General features: G+C 37.5%; 1 protein-coding gene across 3 annotated transcripts in view; it reads right to left on the bottom strand.

Moving 5' to 3' along the window:
- Nucleotides 1–1539: 1539 nt before the first annotated feature.
- Nucleotides 1540–17595, bottom strand: part of jarid2a (jumonji and AT-rich interaction domain containing 2a) — a 41738-nt gene continuing 25682 nt past the window's right edge. The window contains exons 7-18 of one of the 3 annotated variants that reach the window (XM_039679619.2): nt 14318–15299; nt 12241–12719; nt 12058–12150; nt 11840–11958; nt 11264–11334; nt 11028–11142; nt 10827–10932; nt 9617–9799; nt 9338–9462; nt 5270–5447; nt 4971–5078; nt 1540–3298 (exon numbers count right to left, since the gene is read on the bottom strand). In XM_039679619.2, coding sequence (XP_039535553.2) covers nt 3125–3298; nt 4971–5078; nt 5270–5447; nt 9338–9462; nt 9617–9799; nt 10827–10932; nt 11028–11142; nt 11264–11334; nt 11840–11958; nt 12058–12150; nt 12241–12719; nt 14318–15299 — 2733 coding nt within the window. In that variant the 3' untranslated portion in view covers nt 1540–3124. Of the gene's footprint in view, nt 3299–4970; nt 5079–5269; nt 5448–9337; nt 9463–9540; nt 9800–10826; nt 10933–11027; nt 11143–11263; nt 11335–11839; nt 11959–12057; nt 12151–12240; nt 12720–14317; nt 15300–17595 lie in introns of those variants that run through there. The other 2 variants (XM_089117673.1, XM_089117674.1) reach the window with 2 other exon arrangements.

Raw genomic sequence — 17595 nt, 5'->3', positions numbered from 1 at the left:
TCAAGTTGGTTTCAGGACATGAAAACCTGTTTTACATGAGTGTCCCGACAGAAGGAGTGCTGATGTCCAGCCAGATGTTTCTTCATGGCTGTGTTTCGACCCTTTGAGATGAAGGTTTTGGAGCCTTGTCGAACAGTTTTTGCTCAGCCTTGAGAGCAGCTCTTTTCAGACTGTTAGCACTGTGATTTTTGCTTCATTCTTTCCCAATACAAATAAATCAACACAATGTATGATACAATTCTTCGTATTACCTGCTGCATCAGAATTATATAGAAATTAGTAGACATTTTACAGTGTTCCTGCTAATATCACTGATGTATGTTGCATGAATTTGTAATGCAGAGCTCATTTTTGAGCCGATTGAAAGACCCTGGATATTTAAATAAAATATACCTTGAAATAAGATGGGCCTCACGGACATTCCCAGTGAAGGACTGATATTTCAAATCATAGTGATTTAAAGAAAATATCTTCCATTAAAGATTTCACAGTCTCCGGTATAAAAATAGCTGGGAACATTTGGACCATCTGTGGTTGCAAAATTTACAGTCTCCCTGTACAGCAAGCTGTTGCTCTGAAACCCTGTTACCTCTGGGGAAAAATATGAATTATCGCGGCACCTGCAGTAAGAATGAGGGTTTAAAAGGAAGAGTAAAGTCTGACTGCATGGCTTTTAAAACTAGGCATGTTCTGCCGTTATTAGTGCATTAACGTTCAAAAGTTTGGGGTCTGTACGATTTTTTTTTTTACTTTTAATTATAATTCTTACTTCTTTTAATTTAATCATTTAAATTATGTTTTTCAAGGCTGCATTTATTTAAAAATACAGTAAAAAACGTAATATTTTTAATATGATTAGAATTTAAAGTAACGGTTTAATTTTCAGTATCATTACTCCAGTCTTAAATGTCAAATGATTTTTTTTTTAAATAATTATAATATGCTGAATTGCTGCTCAAGAAACATTTCTTATCAATGTTGAAAGAAGTTGTTCTGCTTTTACCTAATTTTTTTTTTTAACAATGCATAAGTCTTTACTGTCAATTTTGATTAATTTAATGTATCTTTGGTAAATAAAAGTATTGTTCTCTTTAAAAAAAATACTGACCCAAAACTTCTGAACGTTAGTTCTAAACACATATTCAGATATACAGTATAACACATTTTATAACATTAGTCAAAATGAACTACCAATAAAAATTCTTTAAAAGCATTTATCTTAATGTTTATTTCAACATTTACTAATGCATTATTCTATTTAAAATCAATTCATATTATTTAATGACCTACACTAACATGCACATTGCACAATGAACAGTTGCATTATTTTATATATATATATATATATATATATATATATATATATATATATATATAATATATATTTATTGTACATGCTTTTTCCTCTTTTTTAACATTTACATTTTTACCATCATATGTTCAAAGGAAATATTTTAAGCACTGTTAAATGTAACCTTCAAATTCTAAAATGGACTTTTAGTATCCGTGCATCTCCACAAAGAATGAGGTCTGTACATGTTTGGAAGGATTGACAAGTGATTTATTTATTAAAACAAAAAATATACAAACTTGAAAATTTTAACAAAAAAAAGAAAAAAGGGGAAAAAAAAGTAACCAAAAAGCCTATCCCCACTGGACCGGAGGACTGAGTAACAGTGCATACAAATAAACAGTACAGGGATCAGGAGTATCACTGTATAAAATGGGGTGAACAAAAGAAAACAAAACATTTTAAGGCCATAAAAAGTATACAACCACATTTTGGAAACACTTCAGTTTTTTTAACCTTAAATACAAGTTTGTCATTTGGAAAGGGGTGACTACCATGTTTGATTACAGGACTTTGATACAGTCATAGCAATGGGTATCTAGGCCTATGACAGTTTAGTTTTGGGTAAAAGATTTTTCCTTTTCGAATAAAAAAAGTAAAGCTAAAAAACTAGGGATCACCACTATGACATACTTCTCAGTGATTTAAGCAGCACTTATTTGTGTATGTTTTTTGTAGCAACCCTGTTAACATCTATTTTATATCGATGAAGAAACCAATGTAGAAGTAAGGCTTTTTCTTCATCTCGAGACTCTCTCATCCAAACCCCTAGAGACCCGAACTCAAAGGCTCAATTTACTGGCATATAAACATATTTGGGGCTTTCCGTTGTTGTTGGACATTAGTATTTCGCTATAATATTCTATCAAAACAAAAGAATATTTAAAGATTTGATTCTTAAACGGCAGAACAGATGGAGAACCAATAACAAATATAAAGTCAGCGGGACAAAAAGTTAGTGGGATAAAAGGGAAAGTGCATTTACAATTCAAACAGTACAAACTGCCTTCGTGTTATTTGTACTCCAAAGAATTTAGTAAAAGGCCTCAAAATGTGCTTTTAAAAGTGGGGAGTCTCCAGATGGGAATTCGCGAAGGAAATCTCTGATCGGTACTGTCAGAAACGACCACGGTCTCCTTCACATGTCAGATCTGTGTAAAAGTGTCAAGCCTGTACAGTTTTACCGAAATGCCAGAAACTACGATATGTACCGTCTGACGCGTCGGCTGCAATCTTACATGTTCGCTCTTGTTCCTGACAGCATTAAGACGTAATAAACATGAGCCCAAGAGACAAACAGGCAGTAAGGGTGATGGAGAAAAGTGTCACTACAGCACCAGTTAAAACACAAATGATAGGAATAGTATAGGATATATTTATATCTATGTATACGCATATCTATACTCGATTTAATGCTAAAACAACCCGGAAATACTCATCTAAAAACCAATCTCAGTACTAGTGCAAAAGGTTTCGTGCTTGTTGAATAACCAATAGTTATGTCAGGTGCCCTAAACAGTTATGTATTCGCCTCGCCCCCTTGTATTTGCCGCAAAACACGATGTAACATTTAACCTCCGTACATTCAATATATTGGTCTAACCAGCCAGTCACTACATGTATCTGTAATACAAAAGTGCAATATAACAGCTTGTTGTTGTATTGATATTATACACTAGGTACAAAGAGTATTGAAGAGAGTTTCTACACAAGTATTAGGAACACCTGATATAAAAGGAGAGCCGCAGGAATGTTGCTGACGGTCTGGTCTGGTTAGGAGCGGCCGCTGCTCTTTAAGGAGGAGCTGGAGAGGGGGACCAGCGCTGAGCTCTTGTTCCTGGGGCTTCGTTTTGCTGGTGTCTTGCTGGGACCGACGGCTTTCTGCTTCACTCCACCCTTCTCCAATGCTCTGCCACACACTCGATTTACCAGACTGTTGATCTGCTCCTGTGCAAAAGAGTGTGGGATGAATGAGGTTACACATTTGCTTTGAATAATATGCTATTCCAGGACAGGACTTTTATCTGGAAATGTTTCAACATTAATTTGGAAATTTTTCGACTTTAATCTGGAAATGTTTCGACTTTAATCTGGAAATGTTTCGACTTTAATCTGTAAATGTTTCGATTTTAATCTCTAAATGTTTCGACTTTAATCTCTAAATTTTTCGACTTTAATCTAAAAAATTTTCAACTTTAATCTCGAAATGCTAGATTTTTTTTTTTTTAACAGATTTTTTTTTTTTTAGGTTGCGGTTCAGGGCTTCCGTACTGCATATTTATCCATATAATGAAAGTCAGTGGGGTTCAGAAAATGACAATTTCGTCATCAAATTTGGAGTTTTCGGCAGAACATCTCTGTATTTAACATGTTTAAATTATTTCAAACAGGGCCTGAAATTAACACCCGACCACCTGCCAAATGCGGGTGAATTTTGCTATTGGCGGGTAACACTGTCAATCTACCTGCCACATTGGCGGGTAGCCAATGAGAATTGAGTGATTCATTAGGATTTTTACATTTCAACGAAGTCCGCTATTGCGGTGGACTTTAGCTAAAATGTGGCGGCACATTACTGGGGTAAAGAGGCCAGCTGAAACAAAACAAACAGCCAACAAAAAGATGAGGATGAGAAAAAGAAAAGTAAAGAAGACATTTTAATACAAAGTGAACAATCGGCGGCAATGGCAAGGTTCGTGAGCGGCTGATTTATGACAGCGACTGTTGTTTCGTAACGTTCATGCGATCAGAAAGAAGATGAGGCTCTTTTTCTGACTACGTGTGCGAGTATTAAACTGTTGATGAGATGGGATGAGATAATGTAACGCGTCGCTGTTGTAGGTTAAAGTACAATGACAGTTGCACAGATGTGTGTGCGTGTGCAACTGTGCATGTTGGGAGTTGGGAACCGGTGAGAAAATGTCCGGTACCCGGTAATTTTATCAGTAATAACTTATTAATTTAGTTCATATTTAACCGTTCCTGAACGCTGTAACTAAAAGCTGTTAAGAGTAAGACCTGTACGTGACTAAATCCGCCATCAACACAGCCGCGTGTGATTTGTTTACGAGCTGCGGTAGGTCTATCTGTTGAGTATGTTGTGTGTGTGTGTGTGTCTGTCAAAATCAATTAATAAAAATAATTTTTTTTAAATGTATGTTATTAGAGTTATTATTACTTGACAGCACTAAAATGTGTGTTCTTACAAGTTAAAGAACAATATTGTGAAATTCCCGGGTTTTTTTTTTTTTTTTTTTTTTTTACGTTTATGAGGCAAAAAAAAAAAATGGCTGGTAAAAAGTCTCTGTGGCGGGTGAATTTTTAAATCCACCTGCCACAGTGGCCGGTGGCCGAAAAAATTAACTTCAGGCCCTGATTTCAAATATTTATCACTGTTACAATTTTCACTGTATTTTTTTTTAATCAAATATAAATAAATATTATCGGCCTTGGTGATTCAATTATTGATTTTAGTTTCTATTTTGTTTTAATTTTGTTTTGTTTTAATTGATTTTAGTTTTAATATGCTGTAGTTTTAGACACTACTTACAAAAAGTAGACAGTGTACAGTTAATTCTATTCCAAATGTACAATGTACTCGCTGTAGAGAGTAAAGTACCTCAGTGTAACGAAACATCATCTTGAGGCCACGGGGAGACCTGCGCTTCTGGATGTATCGAAGAGCACATTCCAGACAGAAAACCACATTATCACTCTCGTGAACAACCTGTTGAAGAAGACAGAGGTGAGAGAATACATGATATTTGCAAATATGACGACTTATAGCATAGCCAGAACAATTACCCAAGGGGAATTCCTTCATAATTTAAGATAGAACACACACTTAGGGTACTTCAACTTATTCCTTTACACCCTGAAATGTAAAATATAAAGTGAGGAGTATCATTGAATATTTACCATAGAGAGGTAACACAGATGCTGGCACACTTGGCAGCGCCGGTCAGACGTGTCTTCTGTAAATCTCAAGCGTTGCTGCTTCTTCTTGTCTGCATGAGACTCACAGTGAGAGCCGTAGCGTGCAGACAAACGGAGCCCGGCCTCGAACAGATCCCCGCGCTGGCTAATCTCTGCATCCCTGAAAGAACGGAACAGGAATTTTAAGCAACTTTCTAAAATTCAGCCTCAGCGTCAACTAGCACTTAAAGAGCTTTAAATCCTTTAAATATTCATTTCATAACACTGTTAAATGTAATCGCCACCAAACCTCAAAATGAATAAACATTTTTATATGGTACATTAGACCATTGTGATACCTTAATTCATTTGAAACATGTAAAACTGTCAATTTAACTAAATTATTCTCACAAAATAGTATAGAAATTTACTATATATATATATACACACACACACACACACACACAAAATTTACAGGTTTATCTATCCGTGTTATTTTAACATCTGTTATACTAGTGCAAAACTTACTCGTGCCCGTAGCAAGACACTTGTCAAGTATGAGATCCATCGGACTAACGGTTCGAGAGATATGTGATTAACAGACAGACACACACACACACACACACACACATACACACAGACAGACGTTCCTGTAATTTATAGATAGATTATTGCATGTTGTTGCGCCAAAGTAACATACCTAGATCTACCCCCTATTATTATAATTTTTGTAAATTATGTGTTGAATTGTTCAATATGCTCTATGACTGGTAATAAAATGAGTGGAAATATTTTTTTTCTCTATTATTTCATATATCATGCAATAGAGGGTTATAAATATCTCAAAATCTCAGCTCTGGAAGGGTCTAGAGCCTCCATTTTTGCACTCAGGTCTAAGTCCCATGGCCCTCTATCAGAATCCAGAGTTTCAAGAAGATTGGAGAAACTTATTTTTTCGCACCAAAAAAAAAAAACAAACGACAGGGGTACCACTGTCGTTTTTTGGGGGGGGGGGGGGGGGGGGGGTCGAAATTTTGAGTTTCTCTGATCTTCTTGATACTCTGGATTCTGATAGAGGGCCATGGGACTTAGACCTGAGTGCAAAAATGGAGGCTCTAGCCCCTTCCAGAGCTGAGATATTGAGATATTTATAATGGCATAAATGCTACGTGGGATCTCAGCTCTGGAAGGGTCTAGAGCCTCCATTTTTGCACTCACGTCTAAGTCCCATGGCCCTCTATAAGAATCCAGAGTTTCAAGAAGATCAGAAAAACTCAAAATTTCGACCCCAAAAAAAAAACGACAGTGGTACCCCTGTCGTTTTTTTTTTTTGGTGCGAAAAAATAAGTTTCTCCAATCTTCTTGAAACTCTGGATTCTGATAGAGGGCCATGGGACTTAGACCTGAGTGCAAAATGGAGGCTCTAGCCCCTTCCAGAGCTGAGATATTGAGATATTTATAATGGCATAAATGCTACGTGGGATCTCAATATCAAACATCTCAATATCTCAGCTCTGGAAGGGTCTAGAGCCTCCATTTTTGCACTCACGTCTAAGTCCCATGGCCCTCTATCAGAATCCAGAGTTTCAAGAAGATCAGAGAAACTCAAAATTTCGACCCCCCCCCAAAAAACGACAGTGGTACCCCTGTCGTTTTTTTTTTTGGTCAGAAAAAATACATTTCTCCAATCTTCTTGAAACTCTGGATTCTGATAGAGGGCCATGGGACTTAGACCTGAGTGCAAAAATGGAGGCTCTAGACCCTTCCAGAGCTGAGATATTGAGATATTTATAATGGCATAAATGCTACGTGGGATCTCAATATCTCAGCTCTGGAAGGGGCTAGAGCCTCCATTTTTGCACTCACGTCTAAGTCCCATGGCCCTCTATCAGAATCCAGAGTTTCAAGAAGATCAGAAAAACTCAAAATTTCGACCCCAAAAAAAAAAACGACAGTGGTACCCCTGTCGTTTTTTTTTTTGGTGCGAAAAAATAAGTTTCTCCAATCTTCTCTGAAACTCTGGATTCTGATAGAGGGCCATGGGACTTAGACCTTAGTGCAAAAATGGAGGCTATAGACCCTTCCAGAGTTGAGTTATTGAGATCCCACGTAGCATTTACGCCGTGTTGCTTCAGGGTAACGTACCCATTTTCTTTCATTTTCTCGGGCTTACAAGATCATACACCAAAAAAAGGAGCTTATTTTAATCTGGAGGAAGTATGAAAAGACAATTAAAATGCTTGTTTTTGATCAAATGACTTGTCCAACCCCCTTTTCAATGTCTTTTCCTCACCTGCACTCAGCCATGTTTTTTCAGCTCCACAAAACTTTGAAAAAGTGACATTTTCCTTAGGATTTCAAAGAAATAAAAAAATATTTTCACAATTTGGGGTAAGTTCTGATTTAATTTCACTCTATTGATTATGTTTTCATTTAATATTTCTTTTGTAAATGGGTAAAAGAGCTATGTTGCCTCAAAGCAAAAATATGCAACAGTGGAATGAGAATTCCCAGTTTTCATGCTAGTTAGCAATACAATTTTATCAGCAATATAACACTTCACACAGATGAAAGGATACCAAGACTTATTTAAGTATTTGTCAGTATGCGCCTTGTTTTTATTTTTATTTTAAAATACTTATAAACAATAACAATATTTATGATGACAGTTTAGCTGTAAGTATAGGCATAGCCTATGAGGGGACGTCCATCTCTGAGTGTCCAGTTTAGACCTGAAAAAAAGACACAACTGCACCTCTACCCCTGGCCCAAGTCCACTTGGACCGCATAGATAGACCACTGGTCTGTATTCTGTGAAAATTGCATAATCAAGGTCAAGTGCATGAAATGTGACGTGTTTCTGTGTCACACTCCTGACAAAAACTGTTTCTTCACCCTTCTTCAAACGCAGTAATCTAAGATGAAGAAGGGGCTCATCCATGATGTATGTGTTAATACTGAATGATCCACCAGTGTTGTTTGTTCTTTAGTCTGTTTTAAACAACACAGATTGGTTTTCTATCCAGTTTTTTATTTTTAAACATGAAAATTGTATGAGAATGAATGCATAATAATAATATTCCTTTGTTGCGCATTGTTACTTCTACAAACCCCACTAAGTTGGTAACTGAATTTAACTGGATTATTTTTTCAACACAATTTTTTTTTTAGATTAAGTTGATGTTGAAGATCTTTCATAAAATGTGTTTTGTAATGAAATAAAGAGATATATATTAAATAGACTGCACTTTTTGTTTATTACCACTAGTGCAAAATGCCCGTGCAAAATAATTTTTGTGTGTGTGTTTTTAGCAACTGTTGGTTTGGTGCTTTTGCATTTGTGCAAAACAATTGCAATTGCATTTACAAATGATGGCAAAAATAAATAAAAAAATAAAAAAGCAAAAATGCATCTACAAATGATGGCCGTGAAAGAGACTGCGTACACCAAACAGCGTAGCTGACTTACAGATTCAGTTAACAAATGAATAAGAATGAGAACAATTTTTAAACCACAAACCTCTCTGTTAGAATGTTTATTTTTAAACCACAACTTCAATGTGTGCTTCTATTACAGATATATTTACCGATATCTTTTGCATTTCTAATCCAAACAATGTCAAACTCAGCACTGCACTTACTCATGCCCGTAGCAAGACACTTGTCAAGTTTGAGATCCATCGGACTAACGGTTCGAGAGATATGCGAATAACAGACACACACACACAAACACACACAAACACACACACACACACACACACACACAGACGTTCCTGTAATTTATAGATAGATTATAATAGTTTGTTAATATATATATTTCATTATTTCATTATAATAGATTATTTCATTTTTTCCGTAATTAACGGTAATAACCATGATATGTGTCAGATAAATAAAAACTTTAATATCGATGAACCTCTAAAACCTCTTTTACTCAACTCAACCAACCTCAACCAACACGCAATTACAAAAACAATGGTCATCAAAGAAAGGAATTCGATTTTGGCTGGGTTTCTGCCAGTTGAACTCAATAAGTACAAAACCAGACTGTAGGATGTGTTTCAGACAGACCTGAGATCTTTGATGAGACTGGAGACTGCATTCATGAGCAGCTTGTTGTCCCGCTCGGATATAGTGATCTGGTAGAGCAGTTTCTCTGTGGAGAAAGGCTCCTCTATACGACGCCGTTTAAGGTCCTGCAAAGCAAACGCGACACACAAGAAAGTCAAAGGAAGCGTCGAACTCCCGCCGGAATTAGGCAAAACCTCACTTACAAAAATACAGCTCTATTTGAGTTAAACCAAGTCAAGTTCCAGCTGGCTTTGTCCGTCCATGCGTCGAGTCTCTCACCTTAGCTGCCTCGTAGCCCAGTTTCATCCACTGGGGGTTGGCGAAGTGCACAGTCTCTGAGACACTGTAGCCACAACACACCTTAGACACAAAGGTCCCTGGGAAACATACCATGAACTGACCACTCTGTTGCACTGTCCGGTACACTTTCACCCCCTTTCGACGGAGCACCTCTGGAGAAATCTGTCATTGGAAATCACGTCATACCACATTCTTCAGTACAGAATGACAGTAAGTTGAATGGGAAAGTTAACCAAAAGATTTTTTTTGAGCTATCTACAGAGCACAAAATGTGATATATGATAGTTTGTCCACACAATGAAAGTCAGTGGGGTCCAAAAAATAAACATTGTCATCAATTTTGAAGTTTTCTACAGAACACAAAATCTGATATTTTGAAACATATCTCTGTACTTTTGTCCATATAATGAAAACCAGTGGGGTTCAGAAATGCTAATTTTGTCATCAAAATAATTTTCTACAGAACACAAAAGATGATATTTTGAAAAATGTCTTGATTAAGTCAGTGGGGTCCAATGTTTTTTTGGGTCCCATTCACCATACTTTCATTATGGACAAAAACAGTACTTCTTCTTTTGTGTTCCACAGAAGAAATACATTTAGACAAAGACATGAGGTTGAGGAAATGATGACAAATGTCTATTTTTGAGTGAAGTTTTCTTTTTAAGAGAAACCTAACCTAATACCAACAATATTATTGATCTGACTGTACGCTGTTTTACGCTGTTTTATGAGAACTGAACTGAGCTGTACGATTTCATAATTTTTGGCAGAACTATAGATGAAATTAAATAAATTAATAATTGATGACCTTCGCAACGGAACTGAATCAACACTGAACTGACAGCCGAAATGCATTTTCCTGTTATTACTGTAAAGCTGTTATTACTGTTATTACTTTTAAGGTGTCTGTGTTACAGTGTAATTATAAATTTAATTACTGAGTAATAATAATCAACTACATGTACTTACTATAGTGTTAGGATTAGGCTGTGGTTTAGAGTTAGTTGCATGGAATTATGCATAATTTATAGTTTTCACTACAGTAACGTGCAAAAAGAGCACTGAAAAAAAAAACTGTTACCCAGAAGTACCCAATGTTCAATATTCACCTCTTACCAGTAATGTGTAACAAGGGCACTGTGGGAAAAAAAATGTTACTCAGAAGTACCCAGTGTTCAACTCTTACCATAATATTCCTCTCTAGCATCTCCAGCCCTGGAGTGCCGTTAGCTTGTAGCAGTGTGTGTACTACTTTATCAAGTTTTGATTTCTCTTCAGCTGGAATACAGTACCTGAAGACAAAAGACACACTCAATATGGAATATGCCATAGAGGTTCAGTTTATAGCAGTTGTAAAGAATGACAAAAAAACTCTTTAAACTCTTACCAAATGCAGTCAGCACCAGTGTGTAGGTAATCGATATACGGAAGGCTGTTCTGGTCCTGACACCAGCACGAGGTAGAAAAGACCATGCCTATGTTCAGCCAGGGGATGGTCACTCCTTCATACAAACACAAACACAAACACAAACAGAATGTTCTAAATGATCTAGAATGTGAATATAATTTAACTCTTGATCATCAAGGTGTTTTATTGTACGCATGAACGTTTTGGGGCGTTACCTGGCACAGCACCAAGATGACGTAAAATAGATCCTGAGTTATTGGAAAGGACAGTAAGATTCCATCCATGCCTTGAGAACAAGACAAACAAATCAAAGTCATCCAAACAATATTTTATGCACCAATAGCAGGGTTAAATTATTATTATTTTTTTAATTATCTAGGTTTTACTATAAGTTTGTATTTTTCAAGCACTAAAAATATTACTTGTATTAAAATTAGAATAAAATAGAAATTATAAATGTTAATGATGTTAATTTACATCATATATATATACAGTATATATAGACAATATTGGACATTAAATCGTGCCTGCTCATTTTGCTTACTTTTATACTTAGATTTCAAATTTAAGGTGTGGTCAAAGTTTTTCATACTGTCCATTATAATGTTGAGATGCCTGAATTTACTTCAAATTATTTATTATAGCATCTCGTACAACAACACTGTAATGAAAATTAAATATATATATATAACATAACAATATAAAATGAAAAATATAGTAGGTAATTGCATTAAGTAATGCTAATAAATACAAACTTATTGAAAAATATTGATATTTTTCTAAACCCTTACTTTGAAAATGGCTCAGACTTGCCCACAGGAAATCCACTCCCATGAGTCTTAGTGTCAACTCTCCCACAGTGCACAGCAACATGGCATTCCTTTTCCTCAACCAATCTCCAGTACTCCTTCTGTAGCAACAGAGTCAGAAGAGGGCATAACATGACCCGAACAAATCACTGATTCCTGCTCATCAAAGCGAACTATAGCTTGTCAACATGAAGACGTACTTCAACCTCAGCAGTGTCTGGCTCTTTGCTGAAGCACATGTTCATAGTATTCCTGGCCGCCCTGTAGAACGTAGTCAAAGAGAACGATTTCCCCTGAGAACGACAGACAAACACTGAACGTCTACACTGATGCTTAACAAAAATGTTTTTGAATATGACAATCCCAAAAGTATGCAGATTTACCCTGTATATGCACTTGTATTGTTCACTTAACATCCCTTCTTCCTCCCCTCTCTTATCTAGTCTTCTCTGCCGGGTGGTTTTCGTCGTGGGGTCCAGCTCTCTGAGGTGCTCGCGCACTCCGCTCCGGTGCAACGCTCCGTTCACAAGACCGTTTTTGGGCTCGCAGCGTGGAAGCAGAAGAGCGGCATGCTGGGATGAGTCTCCATGGCCTTCTAGAGGCCCACTTCTCCTCTCCAGGCTCTCCTTTTCTGCAATCACTTCCTTCTCCAACTGGGCCCTCTGGGCTGGTGACAGGGAGTCGTAGGAGAGCAGGTACTGGCAGTACGCTTCCTGAAGTTTGGCCAGCCGGTCTTGGGCCGATCGCGGGATGCCCAGCAGATCGGCGAGCCGCCCCCATGTCTTCAGGTCTGTCACCTGCTGCATGCCCCCCATCTCATTTAGGATCTGGAAGAATCTGGCCAGGTCCAGCTCGCAGCCACCTAACAGGAAGCAAAAAGAATACAAATAGGTCACTCAATATTGCAGTCTCTTTAATTTTGTCACAGTCATTCAAACAGCTTACGGTCGTGCCAGACTTGTCGCTGTTTGAGTGGCACATTGAAACTAAAGAAGGATTTGAGGTTGGCAAGAAGGCAGCACTGCTGATGGTTTTCCCCATTCAGTCAACAAGAGACCAGACTGAGACGTCTTGGCTCTAGATGCACTGTGTGATCTCAAAGGAAGCTGCCCTCTCAAACATGAGCTCACTAATCTGTCCAAACTGGACAGTCAATGCCGGAATGACCAATAGATATGCAATTAAAATACAAATGAAGTCAGATGAGATCCTAAATGTATCTGAATGTTAATACAGAATAAAATAAATCCCATCTAATCCATGACTCAAGACTGGATTTAACAGATAATATAACGTAATGCAATATAGTTATAGATAAAAAAAAAAATGATCAGGCCCTGTGTAATATGTTATGCCTTTGACCAGTATTAAGAAAGCTACTTTGAAACTGCAGCATCTTAAGCTACATGCAAATCACAATTTGAAGTTTTAGTTTTAAATGTAATTAATGCAGTTTTAAATTAATAAATTTTTTTTAATATATTTTAATTTAAAGTGATGATATAATTTATACAAAAAAAAGTGTTTTGTAATGAATAAAAATCTTAGTTGGGGTGACAACAAACATTAAACTTAATCTAATAAATTTACACTAAACACACAAATAAATAAAATAAAATAGAAGCTAATTAAAACTTATTTTCTGCTATTAAAAAAATAAAATTCCCAAGAACTGGATTCGAATAGAATGAATCAGACTTCCTAATGCTACTTATGAAAGAGAGGAGCATTTACGACAAACCGATTCACTAGAATAATTCATACTTTTAAATGTTTCAAACTAAAGCCAGGGTTCCCTTAAAGAAATAGTTCACTTAAAAATGAAAATCCTGTCATCATTTACTCATCCTCAAGTTGTTTCAAACCTGTATAAATTTCTTTCTTCTGCTGAACAAAAAAAAAGGAGATATTTTGAAGAATGTCGGTAACCAGACAGTTGATGGATGCCATTGACTTCCATAGTAGCTAATTGTAGTTTCATATGGAAATCAATGGGTCCAACTGTTTGGTTCCTGACATTCTTCAAAATATCTCCATTTGTGTTCAGCAGAAGAAAGAAATTCATACACGTTTGAAACAACTTGAGGGTGAGTACATGATGATACGAATTTTTTTTTTAAATGAACTATCCCTTAAAATGGACAATCCTTTATTTTCCCCCATTTCTTACGTACTGATTCACCACAAACGAATCATGTGTGAGAGAGAAGCATTTTAGGCAAACTGATTCACTATACAGTCAAATTCTACATTTGATAGAGAGGACGAATGGATTCACTACAATGAATCAGACTTGACCATGTTACATATGAAAAGCTAGACTACTTACACTACAACAATATAGCTAAGCTACACTATCTCACACTAGTTAGTTTTAGTTTGAAACTCCCCAACACTTAGACTTGTCAAATACAGTATGCCCACAAAACGTTGCTTTGGATCTTGTGCAGCACTTCATACCTATAAGTGGAGGCTCTTCCATGTTAATGCCTTGTGTCCGCAGGTGTTTCCTGATGCAGGCCAACCGCTGTACATTCGGGCCCCAGCGTCTACCCAGCTTGTGCACATGCTGCACGTACGAGACGAAGCGCATCTCCTCTTTGAGCTTACACTCGGGATGCCAGCCCGCTGGTGGAACAACCTGGTACACCCCGATCGCCTCCGCTTGTGCCCGCACACACTCCATGTAAGCTAGCGGGTCGTGGAACTCGCGTGTGCCGGGATAGAAAACGGGAACCTCCGTTCCCTCCGCACTGCGCCGGCCTCTCTCTTTAGGCTCAGCTGAGTTGAGGGACTCAGTCGTATTAGAAGGATTGCCTTGTTTTAGAGCATTGCTTGTTTTGGTGGTCTCTGATAGTTTGGGGGAGTTGGCTGGTTTCGAAATGTCTCGTGTTGAGGTAGTGGGGCTGTTCTTGGCCAGAACGGTGGCTTTACAGTGCATTTGTTTGGTGAACATGAGCTTCCCCGCCTTGGCCCGTTTGGGCCGCTGCGATCCTGATCCCGGCGTCTCCTGAGCTGCTTTCCTACTCCGTGTCTCCAAGGGGACCACTTGCAGTTTGAGTCTCTTAACCTCGACCTCTGGTCCAGTCAGACTAACCCCGGCCTGCTCCAACTGCCTCTTTGACTGTCTCAGTCCGTTTCGTCTGGGTGGGAAAGTGTCCGTCCCACACAGCCTCCCAGCGATTGCTGGTGATAGCACCTGTTTTTGCATCTTGGCGTGGCTGGTTTGGGCTTTTCCTGAGTTGGAGTGCGTGTGGGTGTGGCGTGTGTGTGTCTGTGTGTGCGCGCTCAGGCTGAGCTTGGCCTCTTTGAGCAGTCTGGCTTTGGTGTAAGTCACATGGCCCTTGGGGTATTTCACAGCTTTGGTCGGGGGAGTACGGAGTTCTCTCGTCTTCCTAGTACTGATAGCGGAGGCTCCCGATGTTCCGTTCATTTTGGAGGGCTGAGGGATGACAAAAAGAATTGTTATATATATTTATTTACACTGTACAAAACTGTACACCGATACTTCAAGTGCAGTGTCATTTTTCTATTTTTATTTTATTTTATCTGGTTTAAAATGTAACAAGTTTTTAGAAAAAAAAATTAGAGAAAAGTTTAAATTGACTGACTCTTGGGGTTTAACCATCATATTAAAAGAAAATATTTAAAAATGTAATTAATTATTAGTTCATAAATATCACATTTTTAAATATTCCAAGCACACCACATTTTACATCCTGGACTAACTTTGCCTTGTCAATATTTTAAGAGACTTACTGACAGGGGTCTTCTTTATGATATAATTTCCTGTTTTATGCCTTTTTTATGTTTCTACATGTTGGTTGTATCACATGACTTTGGTTTTGCAGACAAACAACAATAAATTAATATTAATTGTTTTGTTAAAATACCAATAAATAAATAATAAACAATAAATATTACGTTTCCCCTATTTATTCTCCCCAAAAATATATAAATATTTATTTTAATACAGAAAATAAAAGATGCTCACCATAGAGGTGCATTCAAGTCCCTGTATGAATAAACTGCCATTTTAATATTAATATTAAAAATGAGTGTCATGTCATTGACCCTAATCTTTGCATTTATGCATTTGACATGTTTATCCAATATAAATTACATCTCAATTCAATCAGCATATGCATTACCCTGGAAATAAAACCATGATCCTGTCACTATTAGAGCCACAGTAAACACAGTGCTAGCCCACAACACAGTGCTAAAACATGAGTTTGACATTTTGATGATTAGGCAAGGGCTGAGAGTGTTGTTGAACAGAAGAAGCATACATTACTTCCTCAAATTCAATACATAACAGCATTATTCATTCTCAGAGTGACCACGTTCTTCCACTAGGGGGCTCAGTGGAGCAGTTCTTTCATTCTTTAGGGAGCTCACGCACGTGACCAGGGCCATGTATGTTCCATCTGCATGTGGTGGGGGATGGGAGAAAATTAATTTGTCTCAAAAACCAAAGTTCTTGACAGAAACCCCAACAGATCAACAAATGGTCCACCACAGAGAGACAGTTAATGTTTACAAAAATGGGACACAGTCCAGAGTAAATGTGGTACTTCCACACTCCACTGGTTTTGATTGTGTGTGGAGTGAGAGAGGGGGGGTTGGGTGGAGGAGAGATGACATCATGTGTTGCTATAGGCCTGCTGCAGGATAGTAGGGAAGGGTAAAGCTAACCGTATGTTGCTCGGAGTCCATAGAACGCCCTGGCAGAAGGGGAGGAGGAAATTTTGATGAACACACACATTGGTCTACATAGTCTGAACTGGCTGAATTAGCAGACAGGAATACTAGCAAATGACACTGTAAGCACTGAATATAATAGTGTGTGTGTTTGTTGGAGGGGGGAGGGCATCCAGTATTTCTTGAAAGTGGTGAACAATTTTTATTTTTTATATTCCTCATTCACTTACAGTAATGGTCTTTCAGAGATCAGCTACGAATATATTGTGGTGTATAACTGCAACTAATATCAGCATGTGAAAATAAGGCTTACCACAATAAGAGATTCTCAATTATAACGTGCTATTGTAAGCTGGCTATGTGGCTCCTAGAAAGAAGCAGGATCTGTCATAAAATTAATTATATTCAACATTTATACATTTAAAGCCCATGCTTTTTATGTTTGCTGTCACCACAAATTCATTTCCTGTTATCTTGACAACAAAACATACTTTCTTAAAGGGTTAGTTCACCCAAAAATGAAAATTCTGTCAGTAATTACTCACCCTCATGTTGTTTCCATCCTGTAAGACTTTCGTTCATCTTCGGAATACAAATTAAGATATTTTTGATGAAATTCTGAGAGCTCTCACTCTTTCAAAGGCTACTAGGCAATTTCATTCTGCCGGTCCAGAAAAGTTAGTAAAAACATTGTTAAAATAGTCCAAGTGACTACAGTGGCTCAACCTTAAGTTGATCAAGTGACGAGAATACTGTTTGTGAGCAAAAATCAAACAAAAATAACAACTTTATTCAACTATTCATTTTCTTTCGTGTGGGCCTCTGACGTGAGTTCATGCAGAAGAGTCTTGATGTAGCTTAGTGTTTAAAATGGTTCTAAAGTGTGCATTTCCTGGATGTCCGAATTGTGAGAATCCAACGAGAAAATGTAAAAGTGCCTTACCAAAGCCGCAAAATGAATGGCTTACCTTTCACACTTTCCCATCAAATGATCGTGAGCGTCATCTTCTCAGTTTTCGCGCATGCATCTGGCG

Source organism: Pimephales promelas, chromosome 12 (assembly GCF_988280905.1).
Source record: "Pimephales promelas chromosome 12, fPimPro1.hap1.1, whole genome shotgun sequence".
Taxonomy (NCBI): domain Eukaryota; kingdom Metazoa; phylum Chordata; class Actinopteri; order Cypriniformes; family Leuciscidae; genus Pimephales; species Pimephales promelas.
This window is presented reverse-complemented; position numbering and strand designations above follow the sequence as displayed.